The sequence below is a fragment of the Ornithorhynchus anatinus genome, chromosome X1 (genome assembly GCF_004115215.2).
Source record: "Ornithorhynchus anatinus isolate Pmale09 chromosome X1, mOrnAna1.pri.v4, whole genome shotgun sequence".
Classification (NCBI taxonomy): domain Eukaryota; kingdom Metazoa; phylum Chordata; class Mammalia; order Monotremata; family Ornithorhynchidae; genus Ornithorhynchus; species Ornithorhynchus anatinus.
Genome location: NC_041749.1, coordinates 61,099,057 through 61,113,284, shown reverse-complemented (window position 1 = coordinate 61,113,284; position 14,228 = coordinate 61,099,057). Strand labels below are relative to the sequence as shown.

The window sequence follows — 14,228 nt, the reverse complement described above, 5'->3', positions numbered from 1 at the left end:
GAACCTATTTCCACTGCTTCTGCCACCATCCAGGATTTTTCCAGGATTTGTTCCTCTTTGGGGGACATAGTAAGAAGTGACCTCATCACCTAGAAACTGAAACTCTGGAGAGTTTGCAGCAAACAGGAGGAAAAGAAAAACAGTTTCTCTCACCTGTTCTGCTAGCTTGCTGTGATAAACATTCCTCGGGGTGTGTTTGTGTATATACAGATGGAGTGGAGTGAAAGCAGTGAGAGGGGAGGCAACAGTCTCTCAAAATGATCATGAACCTTGTTTTGGAATAATATAACAGCAGCAGCATGGCCTAATGGAAAGAACATGGGCTAGGGAGTCAGAGGCCTCAGTTTCCTTATTTGGAAAATGGAGATTCAATATCTGTGCTCCCTCTTCCTTAGAGGGTGAGCCCCATGTGGGACAAGAACTATGCCTGACCTGATTATATCTATCCCAGTGCTTGACAGGTGATAAGCGCTTATCGCTGTAATAAGTCAGATACAAATGTAGCTTTCTGTTCTACAAGAACCTGAAGACCAGCTTGGGCTGAATGATAGTGGCAAATCCTTCCCCCAATGTGTGGCACTGCCTGTCTAGTCTACACCTCCTCATTTCAGTTCCAGGGTGAGGACCAGCCTCTAGCCCCCCACAACAGAGCTGAAGAGATAAGCCTCTAATTTACCTTCTCCACACCAGGCTCTCCTACCCTGCCCATTTTCAAAACATTTCTAAACAATTGGCTTCAGTGTGGAACAGCTGAACCTGGAAAAGGAACCAAATGCAGCCCAAATGAGTCAGTGGTAGATGACAACACATGCATATTCGTGGAGAAATGTTCAGTCACGTCTCTCTGAATTCAGACACAAAACCTGCACACAGGCTGCTCCTTCCCTAGTACTGCTTGTTGGTATTTATGAACATTTGTGATGTTTATGCTATTTACACAGCTTGCATTTGGAGAAAACAGCATAGGTTTGGATCTTGGGATGATTTGGGTTTGAGTGCAGTAAGAGCACGCTCTCGCCCCCCATCACCAAAGCAGCTCAACCCCTTAATTGCCTTCCATTTATGCTTACGTTGTGGAAAGTATTCTTTTACTAATGAAGATAATTAGGGATTGAGGCAAGGGTGAGAAAGTTTCTGGAAAAAAAATAGTTTTGAGTTAACTAGAGCCAGCTATTGTTGGGGGGAAAAAACCATACACAACAAACATGGAGCTATTTCAGTGCAGTGATCCAATTAAGATGGCTTGTTTTGAGAGTTTCTATTCAAATGCTCAGATATCTTCCTCTGTCAAGGGACTTTCTAGGGAATGTGCCTGCTTATGTTGTATTGTACTCTCCCAAGCGCTTAGCACGGTGTCCTGCACACAGGAATGATCTCTCCTCCAGGTTCTAAACTCCTTGGGAACGCGCGGGCAGCTATATCCCAAGCGCTTAGTACAGTGCTCTGCAACCAGTAAAACCCTCGACAAATACAACTGATCGATTCTGCCACCTGAAAGGACCCTCAATATCTTCACTTTGGGACGCCGTTCATCCTCCCTCTCTCCCAAGCCTCCTCTTTAAAGCTCAGACCTCGGTCCAGATCTGATGGATAGAGTAACCCGGTTGAGTCGAAACCCAGTCCCTCTCCTCGCCCCGCAGCAAGGGAGGACGTGCTCAAGCAACAGAGCCGCTTTCCTCCCAAGCCAGCACAGCTGGGTGAGGCTCCTTGAGCTGCACAGCGCCAGCCCTGCCACAAGCAGGGAACTGCAACGCCTAGCTGCCACGCCCGCCCGCCCCGGCTTGCCCTCCCTCACCAGCCAATCATCCCATCAGCCAATCATCTTCCGCGCCTCGGGATTGAGTCGAGCCCTCGACGCGGCCCACACCCTGGGGGCGGTAGGTCGCCGAACTACATTTCCCGGTAGGCGCAGCGCCGGACGGGCCAATCGGGGCCGCGGAATTCGGAGGCAGGGGTGGGGGCGACGGCAACGCCCGGGAGGGAGCCGATTGGCTGCAAAGCTGGACGAGCCGGAACCTGGGGAAAGGGGAAGCGAAATGACATTTCCTCTTTAAACAACTCGGAGCCGGGGAGTCGTCGAGAAATGGCTGCGTCGGGTGGTGGGTACTGGGGGACCGCAGTAACGGAAGGTGGCGGTGAGGGGCGGCGGTGGGGTGGATTCGAGGAGAGACGACGTGGAGGTGGCTGTGGGCGACGGGGTGGTACGAGGAAGGGCCGCGTGGAGACCGGGCTGAGTGAGGTGGACGGTGGGGGTGCGGCTCGGAGGTGGGGGGAGACGATCGGGATCCCCGCGAAGGGTCTGGGGGTGACAGAGGGGCGGGAGGGCGCGGCCGCGACCCCTAAGTTGGGGGGAGTGGGGGTTGAGGGGGAAGGAAATCAGAATGGAGGAGGGAAGAGGCTGAGTCTCGGGAGCTGATTGCGCGAGGGGTCGCGTCTCCCGGCCGGGCCGGTTGGAGGGGGGCTCCCTGGGGGCGTCCTTAGGGGTTTCTCCCTCCCCGCCCCCCGTCAGTTGCGATGGTGGTCCTCGTCGCAGCGAAGAGAGTTTCCGTCCGTACAATCATGGACGTGTAGTTCACGTTCGTAAAATCAGCTCGGCCGCTGCTGCTGCTGCTGGTGGTGCTAAGGTGGGGGATGTGTCTGGGCTGCTTATGCTGCAATGAAAACTGGAATTTCGTAGTAGCAGGGGTAGTCTCCTACTGAAAAGCGCCTGCTGTTTTTTAGTATCCGAATCGTCTTTTCACCGAACGGTTTGGAGACATTCAAAAGGAACTCTCACTCCCAGTAAACTGTAATCTCTCCTCGAAACTTCCATTTGGCACCAACGTGCGTCAGTTGCCGGGGTTTCTCAGGGGAGGCTATTGTCAAATGGTAGTGTTGTACAATGCGATTTTTCTCTTTTAGACTTATCTCAATTTTCACAAACACTGAATGGGATTCCTTCCTCAAACGTGATCTGCGGTACAATGGATCCCTTCCATGCTTGCAGTATTCTTCAACAACTTAAAGTACAGTATGATGAAGGACAATTGACAGATATCGTAGTAGAAGTGGATCATGGGAAAACATTTTCTTGTCATAGAAATGTGCTTGCTGCAATCAGTCCTTATTTCAGGTATGAGGGTAGAACTAGCTATGACTCTTCACACATCTCCATTCTTAGTATCTGCCAGCGGGTGATTCGATACTGTGAATTGTGAAGATAATTATGAATCTCAAAACTCGATTTAATAGAGTTTGACTCACTGTTTTACCAATCTGGCAACCAGCCTTCCAAAATGCCTCCGGCCTCTTTGAAATAACAGCCCGTGGCTTTTTCTTAGGAATGGCTGCATGAAAAAAGGCAAAGATGATTTCTTGAAAAAATTCGATCTTCTTTGCGCATTCCTTTGGTATTTGTAATGATTATGGACTTTAAAGCAGGTTGCGATATTCCGTGTTCAAGTTCAGAGACTTAGCAGTTAAACTGTTTTTTAAAGCTTCTGTTGCCTCATGTCAGGGAAGATGGGCTCCTCCATCAAAATGGCAGTGAATATCTTTGTGCATTGATTTAAAAAAAAATGAATGAAATCTGCATTCTTTTCTACCTACCACAAACCAGTGGTCAAGGAGTTATCTCCAAGGCTGGCTTAGTGGTTTAGTTTTCGGTCCCTCTCCTTTCTAGTTAGCATTGATGTGGTCCTGCACAACTCTAAATTAATGTCATTTAGCTCTTAAAGTGCTGAAATTTGAAAAGGTAATGGCTGAATGCCAGCAGTATGAATTTACTCACCACACATTGCAGGTGTCTCGTTGGTTTGTAGAGTCCAGTATTCTGGGGGCAGATTTTACATAGTTCCTCTTAGTGTTGTGGACAGGGAACCTGTCTACCAACCCTGTTACATTGTACTCTCCCAAGTGCTTATTACAGTGCTCTGAGCACAGTATACGTTCAATAAATACGATTGACTGTTTCCCATTCTGGCCGCTAGAATAATGTCAAGTTGAAGGAAGATGTAGCGACTTGTCCACAAGGAATTAGGCTGAATTCAGTTGAAAAATCACAGTAGAAACCAAATGTACAAAGTTGAAAGGCTATGCAGTCGGTTCTCCGAGGGGCTGATGTTTCCTTTTTACTGATTGCCTTTTGGCCATTTTGTTCAGTGAGCCCTTCCACCAGAGGGTGGGCAGGAAAGAGTAAAGAGGGGGAAAAACTTGTCAATTATCTTATCTGAATCAGTTCTTGTAAAACAGCTATTTTGGGGTGTGGCAAAAGTTTGAAACAATTGGTTAAAATGAGAAGCTAGCTCATCAGTGGATTTCATTTATTCAGGTTGTCCCTGTGTGCCACTGCCATTTGTTTCTAGTGTCTAAATTAATAGTTGTTCCACATGTTTGTTTTTCAAGATTCTTACCATATGTCAGCCTTAAGCACAAAAATATAGTCACCCAAGTAGGTGAAAATTTTAAGTGTTTTAGTGAAATGATTAGAAATCAACTGGCCACATATCTAAGTAAGGGGGCAAAAAAAAAAAACTTTGAAAAACAAAGGAATTCTATTTTTTCTCAGCATTCCCAAGAAGGTAGAAAGCTGAAACATATCTAAGTGTGGGATATAACTAGCAAAGAAAGACATGAGAATGCAATTATAGATGAGAAAATAAATATTGAAGAGAGAGAATGTAGGAGAAGCCATATATATTCTTCATTGGAGGTGTTAAATTTGGTATACAAGTGAAAATTCTTATTGCCAGCACTTTGTTCCCAATGGGGCTGACCATTTAAACTGCATTTTTTCCCCCATCTTGCAACAAGAATGAGAAAGATGACCGATGAAGCAGATTATAACTCACTCTGCTCTTTTATAGCTGCATTGGCTCTTCAGAACTAGAAGTTATATGCTTGGTCTCTAACATGTTAGAGTGGGTATAGTAGTTTGTATCAATAGGTTAATATGGATTTGATAAACGGCATTATCATTAAAGCAGGTGAGAAATGCCAAATGGTCAGGCTCCTTAATCTCTTATGTGACCCTTCCCTTAAAATACTATTAAGGGATGCAGAGTATGCAATTTTTGCGGTCCTCTGGAACTTAATGATTTCTCCTGTTTAAGTGTTTTTCTTCTTTACTGGTAGCATTCTAGAGTTTAGGACTTAATATGCACTAGAATTGAGAATTTGCTCAAAAGCTGTTTGAATTCACATGAGCACACAGTTTCTAGTAATGACTAAGCCTGTGTGTGTATTACGGAATTAGGGAAATCCTTTTAAATTTAGGCTCAAAATGTATTAGAATCTGCAAGAACAAGTTGAAAGAATTAATTTGTACAGTTGATATTTACTTGATGAAAAGAACTTATTACAATATAAAATTAAATATTTCACAGAATACGCAAGTACTTTGTGTAGGAGCTGGAATATATAGATAGAGCTTATGATGCTGGCACTAAATGAAATGTTTAATTTTTTTTTCTCAATTTCAAGAGTATACATAGAAAAAAAACTCAGAATGAATTCTCTCTGTAGGCAATTCGTAGTTAGAATAGCAAACCCTTAACTGCCAAAATTATGACCATGAACATTATGTCAGTCTTCTAATCTTTTTGAAAAGTGTATCAGACTTTGGGAGTTAGAAAACTAACATCATTCCAAAGACTCAGATAATCACATAATATTTACATTACTAGGAAAGATGCAGGGTTGAGTGAACTCCATTATAAGGTTAAGTGGTGATTATAGTTTTCACCTGCAGAAAAGTAAGAAAATATGATTGTCTCAATACCACAAGGAAGGTATGAAAAATAAGATTTCAGAATTTAAATATGACTGAGATGACATTTATTAATATCTATTCTTGTTGAATAAAGAAATCTACATTGGTAGAAGTGAGGCAAAATTAGAATATTTGTTGACGGGCACCTACTGCATTATAGCTAGACTTTTTAATTTCTTTGCCAAAGGTCATGTTCCTCTGTGGTAAACTTTTTTTTTTCCTTTGCAATTTGATATTAAGGCAGGGAGTTACAACTCATAACCTGATGGATTAACCATGTAAAATAATCTGTTAGACTGCACTTACTTCCTAAAATTAAATGTAAATGCCACTAATTCTTTCTAGTGTCTCAGAACTTTCTCAAAAGGAAATGAGTTTTGGTATGTTTGGCAGATTGGAGAGAAATGAAAGGCAGAGTACTTAGAAGTTGGGCAGGTATTTTCAATTTATCAAGCACTACTCTCAAAGTTTAGGAATTCTATAGTTTGAATTTCACAAAAGCATGAAACAATTTCACAAGCATACTGTTATTAACACTGCACGTTAATGTTGTTAAATATGAATGAAACTGTTGATAAGTAGGGAGGTGGAAATTAACTGTTTTTTTTTCCAGATCTATGTTCACTAGCGGCCTTACGGAGAGCACACAGAAACAAGTACGAATAGTTGGTGTTGAAGCAGAGTCAATGAATTTAGTGTTGAACTACGCGTATACCTCCAGAGTTATGCTGACAGAGGCCAATGTCCAAGCTCTTTTCACCGCAGCTAATATTTTCCAGATCCCCTCTATTCAGGATCAGTGTGCTAAATATATGATCAGTCACTTGGACCCACAAAACTCTATTGGAGTTTTCATTTTTGCTGATCATTATGGCCATCAGGAACTCAAAGAGAGATCACAAGACTACATTCGTAAAAAGTTTGTGTGTGTCACCAAAGAACAGGAGTTTCTTCACTTGAGAAAAGACCAACTTATCAGTATACTAGACAGTGATGACTTAAATGTTGACAAAGAAGAGCATGTTTATGACAGCATTATCAGGTGGTTTGAACATGAGCAAAATAGAAGAGAAGTGCACCTTGCAGAAATATTTGCCAAATGCATCCGCATGCCTCTGTTGGAAGAGACCTTTATAGAGAAAATCCCTCCCATGTTTGCACAGGTTCTGGCCAAAAGCTGGGAACCAAAAGGACAGTGTAGTGCCAATGGCTATACACAAAGGCTTGGAATGACTGCTTCTGAAATGATCATATGCTTTGATGCTGCCCACAAACACTCAGGAAAGAAGCAAACAGTGCCTTGTCTAGATGCAGTCAGAGGGAGAGTTTTTAAACTATGCAAACCACCAAATGACTTGAGGGAAGTTGGAATTCTCGTGTCACCCGATAATGACATTTACATTGCAGGGGGTTACAGGCCAAGCAGCAGTGAAGTCTCCATAGACCACAGGGCAGAGAGTGACTTCTGGATGTATGATCATTCTGGCAATAGATGGCTACCCAAGGCCCCCCTGTTGCGAGCCAGAATAGGCTGCAAACTGGTGCATTGCTGTGGTAAACTCTATGCAATAGGTGGCCGGGTTTATGAAGGAGATGGGAGGAACCCACTAAAATCTGTGGAGTGTTATGATAGCAGAGATAACTGTTGGACCGCCGTCAGCCCGATGCCTGTAGCAATGGAGTTTCATAATGCTGTGGAGTATAAAGAGAACATCTATGTTTTACAGGGTAGGTGCTTTTGAGTGAGTGTGTTTTGATTGTGCCGGTTTGCAAATGTAGATTGTGGATGGGTCTCTGGCGAGCCAAATGCTTGAGTTGCATGGATGAACTATGGAGTGTCACTTTTCTTATAGATCAAGGGTTCCATGAGGGAAAGTTGGGGTTTTTTTTTGGTGTTTTTTTTTTTTAACTTGAGTAGTGAAAGGGGGACAGGCACCTTCAGCAACAGTTACCAGAAATTATATGCCTTTCAGTCCTTTGTATTCTTATTTGGCTTTAATTTTGGATACTTTTTAGGACATGTACACTCAAAAGATGATAGCTTTGAGCAAGAAAGTTTCACCGAACAGCTTCTTAAATTTAGTGGTACACTTTTAAAGACATTAAGTAAACAAGCAGAGCTTTTCCTCCGTCCCACAATATATGACCTCTCAAAGATGGCTGTGAAAAGCTAAGATTTTGACAGCTTAAATTCCTTTTTTTTTCTTTAACCTTTTGAGAACACTGACTTCTTTGGATTTCTTTGTGCTTACATATTTTACTGGCCTAGGACTGAGAAGAAATGCAGGAAAAAAATTAACTTTAGTTGCAGTTACCTGATGATAAGAAATTGAATTCTTTGGTCTTCAAGCATGATTTCCAAAGGTTAAGGAAACTTAATAACTATTTGTTGCAGCGAGAACTGTAGCTTTAGTCATTCTCTGGAGAGTTAATCACATTTTATCATACTGGTTTTCTTCATCTATTTTGGAAACTATCTGGGAATATTTTTTATTTGTTGCCATCCATTTAGAGATATTCCTGCAGTGGGAGAGTAGGAAAAATGGAATGACTATACATATGAATATAAAATGCACTTGGAATTATGCTGTCTGTTTTTAAATTAGAGGAGCAGCGTGGCGTGGTGGATAGAGCACAGGCCTGGGTAGTCAGAAAGACCTGGGTTCTGCTCTTGGCTCCGCCACTTGGCTGCCATGTGACCTTGAGCAAGTCACTTCACTTCTCTGGGCCTCAGTTACCTCATCTGTAAAATGAGCATTAAGATTGTGAGCCCCATGTAGGACGGAGATTCTGTCCAGCCTGATTAGTCTGTCTACCCCAGCGCTTAGTACAGTGGCTGACACACAATAAGCGCTTAACAAATAACACCATTATTGTCATCAATTCGATTGTAAAGATAGATATCCTGTTAAGTGTAGGAGCAGATTTGGCAAGTGTAGGGACTTTGTGCCAAGTTAAAAGGTTGAGGGTTAATTTAAAGAAGGAAATAATCTGGGGAATCTGCCTTTTGATATCTTTAGGTTTTTTTTCTTGAAAATGGGGCATCCTCCCTTGCCCAACTCTTTTGTAAATTTGAATATAAAGCAACAGGTCCCCTAAAGAGGTTAAAGTTGCCTTTTGACTCCACACACTTGTTTTTTCCTCCATAGAATAGTTTGAGGTCAAGATTCTCTTCAAACCAGTTTTAAAAGGAGCATATGATCTTTCTTTACCGTGGCAATAACTCTGTTTCTCAGTCCCTTATTTATGTCATTAGAATAACTTTCATTCATTTGGTGTGTGTAACTTTAAGGGACTTTGGTGTGCCAACCTTTTAACTTGGCACTCCCTCTGGAGCATAAAAGAATAGAGTTATGCCCAACTAAACTGATTAAAAAACAAACAACCACAACCTAGTTTAATGGCAAGTATTAAAGAAAAGATATTATGATAAGCAATTAAACTGGATCGTGTAATTAGGTACATATTTCTCAACCGATGAGTTATAGCTTAGAAATCAATTCTAACATTTTAGATGAAATTTGTGTTCTTTCAGATTTAAAGGAAGTCTGATGTATGCGAATGTGAGATAATGTGGGGTGTTTTTTTGTTGTTCAGAGTATTTTAGCAAATTGTTGAATGCTTTTATGTTGGGTATAACAAATTACTTCCCAAATTAAATAACTAAAGAGTCATTAGGTAAGTGGGTAATGCACCTGTAATTAGGGAAGATGGAGGACAGCGTGGAGTCATTTTGAGGATGCAAATGTCTCCTTGCAGAAGATTTTATTTTTAGTCACCCAGATGAGGTTGCCATATATAGTCTTTCTATCCTTTAGGAAAAACTTGGTAAGTTTCATAATTATCTTTGATATTTGAAGAGGTACTGTATTGTGTGCAGAAGAATCACACGTTGCATAATGATTACGGAAGGCTAAAGTAAGAGATAGCCACATTTGCTGGCAATGGCCGTGTCTGTCTGCGTGAGCAGAGTTAAATGAATGGTGGTGCTCCCCTGGATTGTAATTTCACAGTCAGAACAATGTGTTCTGACCATCCTGATCATAAATTATGGGATTGTACTCAATGGTGAGTTAAACTTTGGCTCACTTTCCTTGTACTTTCCAGACCCAAACAGTGCTGCTGTCCGTGTACTTGCACGCTCAAAGACACTTTCTGGAACATAACCTCTTAGACTAATATAATCAATGTGGATTTTGTTAGGCTGCCACCAAATTGACTCTCTGCCACAGACATTCCACACCAACTGTCAAAAATGATAGGTATTGCTGTTCACACTTGGAAAGGTATTTATTCTGTTTTATGTCTTTTTATGTTTTAGGAGAATTTTTCCTCTTCTTTGATCCTCAAAAGAACTACTGGGGGTTTTTAACCCCTATGACGGTGCCTAGAATCCAGGGCTTAGCAGCTGTGTACAATAATTCCATCTACTACATAGCTGGAACCTGTGGAAATCATCAGCGTGTGTTTACCGTAGAGGCCTATGATATTGAGCTAAATAAATGGACCCGCAAGAAAGATTTTCCATGTGATCAGTCCATAAGCCCATACATTAAACTTGTACTCCTCGATAATAAACTCCATTTATTTGTTAGAGCTACTCAAGTGACCGTTGAAGAACATATCTTCAGAACCAGCAGAAAGAATTCGCTTTACCAGTATGATGAGATTGCAGATGAGTGGAACAAAGTATATGAAACTCCAGATCGGCTCTGGGATCTTGGCCGGCATTTTGAATGTGCTGTTGCTAAATTGTATCCACAGTGTCTCCAGAAAGTTCTCTAATTGGTGACACGCCTTAGGTATTTCTGTGCTATCTGATATTTGAGGAGACATGTCTTAGGATAAAACAAAGAAAATCTGTCAGTATATAATATAAGTTGAAAGACAGTCTTGTACATGGGGATGGGTGCTCTTAAAGGTTGCAGTGTGGGGGGAGGGATTACTGATTTAATTTTGTATTTGTGATGCTTTCCGTTCTGAGAGGGGAAGGTTACAAAGTGCAATTATCAGCATTTTTCTGATATTAAATTCATGTCATTCTAGAAGATTTCTGTGATTAAAACAACTAAGACTTTAGAAGAACCAAGACAACTATGCACTACAACAAAAGAAAATCTAGCATTACTGGGTATGAACATCCAAACTAGTTCGAAGTGACTTTTTTCTTTTTATTACGGGTAAAATTTGAGGCAATATCACTAGGTTTTTACTTTAGCTGTGACCTAACCAATATAGAAGAACACTACAGTAGGTTCTGATTCTTAATATTTATACCTTTTTGTGTATGCTGTTTTGAAGTGTACTAAGATGTTTGTCATGTATTTTCATCCATTCCAGAAGGTTGGGGATAAACATCAAACTAAAGAAGAGCTTTGTTGATTACCTTTTACATTTGCCTATCTGTGGACTTTAAGTTGACCTAATGATAGAAACTTGCTATCTTTCTTGTCTCTCTTTTTTTTTAAAAAAAAAAGCCCATGAAGGGCTTAAATCCAAAGCTTGATTGGTGCTAGTACACTTTATTTTTTTCCAAAAGTACACTGTAATACTTGGGGGTCCAGAATAGCCTTAAATCGGCTAACTCCACGTTCACATTTAAAGGTAGCCTGCTAGTTTGAAGTACTTTTTTCAGGATCCACTCACGGGAAATCTCTGGGATTCCAGTGAGTTCTGCATTTAAAATAATAGCAAAAATGGCCATTTTAAATAAATATATTGACTATTGAGAGCTTTCTACTCTTACGCATGTGGTTGGTCTTCTAACCATTTAGTGTGGACTAGCACTTTGGCCTTTCCTCAGTAGATTGTCATCTTTTTTCCTAGACTCTTCTCATCCCTTCGACTCAAAACCCCTTAATGGGCTTATCACTATTCTGCACAGAAGAAAAATGTGAATTTCTGCCCAACTAAACTTCTTTTTGATCCACTTTGCAAATCATGAGAATTCACCCGATTCTCTGATGTAATGATTTTTAGATGGATCCTAGTAAATTTTTACTTTTAATTATTTCTGTGCATTTATCATCTTAATTTGTTAATTCATTTGATTCTAAGGTTAATCTGTTCATCAAGCTGATTGAAAAGGGGAAATATGTTAGAGGAAAACCTTAGGGCCATTAGCTATAACGAGTCTATTCACAGAAATACTTTTTAGGTTTAGACATAAAGAATCAATCAGGAGTCATTTGGCCGATGGATTTTTTAACACTCTTCTAAGCACATTAAAGTAAGAAAAGTGAATATCATGATCACATAGATGATCATCTATCAATCAAAATATTTTTATCAGTAATGTTTCTATTGCCTGTAAAGAGCATTTAAGTGTGTTACAAAATCCAGTCTTACAAAACAACTGATTCTCTTCCCTCTTTATTGAAAGCAAAATGCTCTGGGTTGTATATTAAATTTTGCACAAATTGTAACATGATACTGTGAAAAAAAAGGAAAAAAAATACACTGCCTCTTTGCATCACATACCTCATTTTACAGAAACTTTCCATACTGCTTTTTGGAGATGTGGTCGTTTGGAAACTATCTGAAGCAGAATTTTAAAGTGGATAGCATTTGGAGTTTCATTTTAAAATGTGGTTTCAGAAAACTGGGTGTGGGGTATCTTTGCATTGGTCAAAATGCTTTTGCTAATCAAACCTTTTTCTGAAAGTACATGTTAGCCAATATAATTTTTCATGTATTTTTCTTTTCCAAGTTTTCCTTGGCCATATATTCATATGGATGTAGGACTAGCTGCAAGCTTTCTGAAGCACCCTTCCTTACAGTGTTGCGTTTGTGTGTAAAGTCTATTTTGCAAAAGTGTTATTGTAATTTGTTTCAAATGCTTGGTTGGATATTTACACGATTTCTTGCTGCTTTTTGACAATCTTCTGTATTTATTTAGAATAAAATTTCAGCATTTTACTTGAAAACATGGTATAAAATGTTGTTAGCAATTGACTTGCCAGATGTTTTAGAAGTATAGAAGATTATGATTTAATTCTACAGTAGAATTGTTTTGTCAATCTGCACTAAAGTACAAATTTTTGTATCTTTGACCATTCAAACAGAGGGTATGATCCAAGACAGTAGTGTGTTCAAAAAGCTAAAGCCTGAAACTTGCCATGGATATGAAATATGTTGAATCATATACAAATAATAATCTAAGGAATAATATAGCTGGGATATTTTGACACTTTTAAATGCTTCAAAAAGGAGCCCTAGAAAAAGATTGTTGGTAAAAGTTTTGCTTTGTAGTTTGCTTTTTTTTATTCTTGAAGCATATTTGTTTAGTAGAAGAGAAAATTGATGAAATGCTCCAAGGTACTATAGGATGAAAAAACAGGACTAACAACCACAAGTGTGGTATTTTCTCTTCTCAACTTAACTTAGCCTGTTCATTTTAATTAACACTCCCCCTCAAGAGTTTGTATGACCTTTCCTTGTTTGTTCTTCCCATGAGGAGAATTAGACTTACTGAAAATTACCTTATAAGAAACTGAAATTGTAACTTTTATTTTTCCATCCTTACTGTATCTGTTCTCTAAAGTTGCCATTGAGTCACTCAAACTTATTTCAGTGGTATATCAGACCAACAAGGCTGAGACTTAAAATTTTAGCCTCAAGCAGATTAAAAATGGCATACAATGTTCAGTGCTCAGGTATGTAGTAAGAAGTACTGTAGTCCTATGGGGGCAAACGTGTGGATTTTAAAAGCATTTGCCATACTTGCACAATTTTGCATTACCATGTGATGTCATACATTTCTTATAATAAAACCTATTCTTGTTGAAATGTGGCCTCTATTTTGGTATTGTTTACAACTAAAAGTTTTCATCAGCAAATACTTTGCCAATAGTGTTTAGTGCCGAAATGTGACTAATACACGTAAAACTATTCAATCAGAATTAAAATCCATGTCATCGATCATTCAGTGGTATTTACTGAGTGCAGAGCACCATGCTAAGTGTGTGCTTGGAAAGTACAATGTAACAGAGTGGGTAGACATGTTCCCTCCACACAAGGAGCTTACAGTAGAAAAGGGATCCTGTCATGTCTATAATTGCACCTCACTCCTGAAACACTCCTTTCAGCACCAAGGAAGGGGGAAAGAGTTAATGGAAAATGAGAGACAAAGAGAGGGAGGGCAGAAGGAAATGGTAGGCAGTCAAGTGGGAAATCCAAAACTATTTCCCTACCTGCTTTAACAGAACAACATAATGGTAAATACTGTAATTATGTATTGCAACATGCTGCACATAAAAATGCAATCTAAAGACCTGAAAAATAAAGTCTCTGCATTGGATTTCTCAACTTCACATTTTTGACAACCAAGTTCCAAGAGTTACCTGTGCCTTGAGACAGAAAGTTAGTGGAGAATATGTGGCCGTAGGCATAGCCTTCATTAGGCAGTGTTTCTAGAAGAGTGATTTCTGGTTTTCAATAATAATAATGATCCCTCCAGCTGCAGAAGCCCTGATCTATT

General features: G+C 40.0%; 1 protein-coding gene across 4 annotated transcripts; it reads left to right on the top strand.

Annotated features, from left to right (window-relative positions):
* The first annotated feature begins 397 nt into the window (after positions 1 to 397).
* On the top strand, positions 398 to 13,537 carry KBTBD8 (kelch repeat and BTB domain containing 8). 4 transcript variants are annotated; one of them, XM_029049814.2, is made up of 4 exons: positions 398 to 1,902; positions 2,902 to 3,112; positions 6,363 to 7,477; positions 10,071 to 13,537. In XM_029049814.2, the coding sequence occupies exons 1-4, from the start codon at positions 1,587 to 1,589 to the stop codon at positions 10,532 to 10,534; spliced, it is 2,106 nt and encodes a 701-aa protein (XP_028905647.1). In that variant the 5' UTR covers positions 398 to 1,586; the 3' UTR covers positions 10,535 to 13,537. The 4 variants fall into 4 exon arrangements, with proteins under 4 accessions (XP_028905647.1, XP_028905648.1, XP_001510783.2 ...); XM_029049815.2 differs by having other exon boundaries at positions 1,818 to 1,877; XM_001510733.5 differs by lacking the exon at positions 398 to 1,902 and adding an exon at positions 1,980 to 2,099.
* The last annotated feature ends 691 nt before the right edge of the window (positions 13,538 to 14,228 follow it).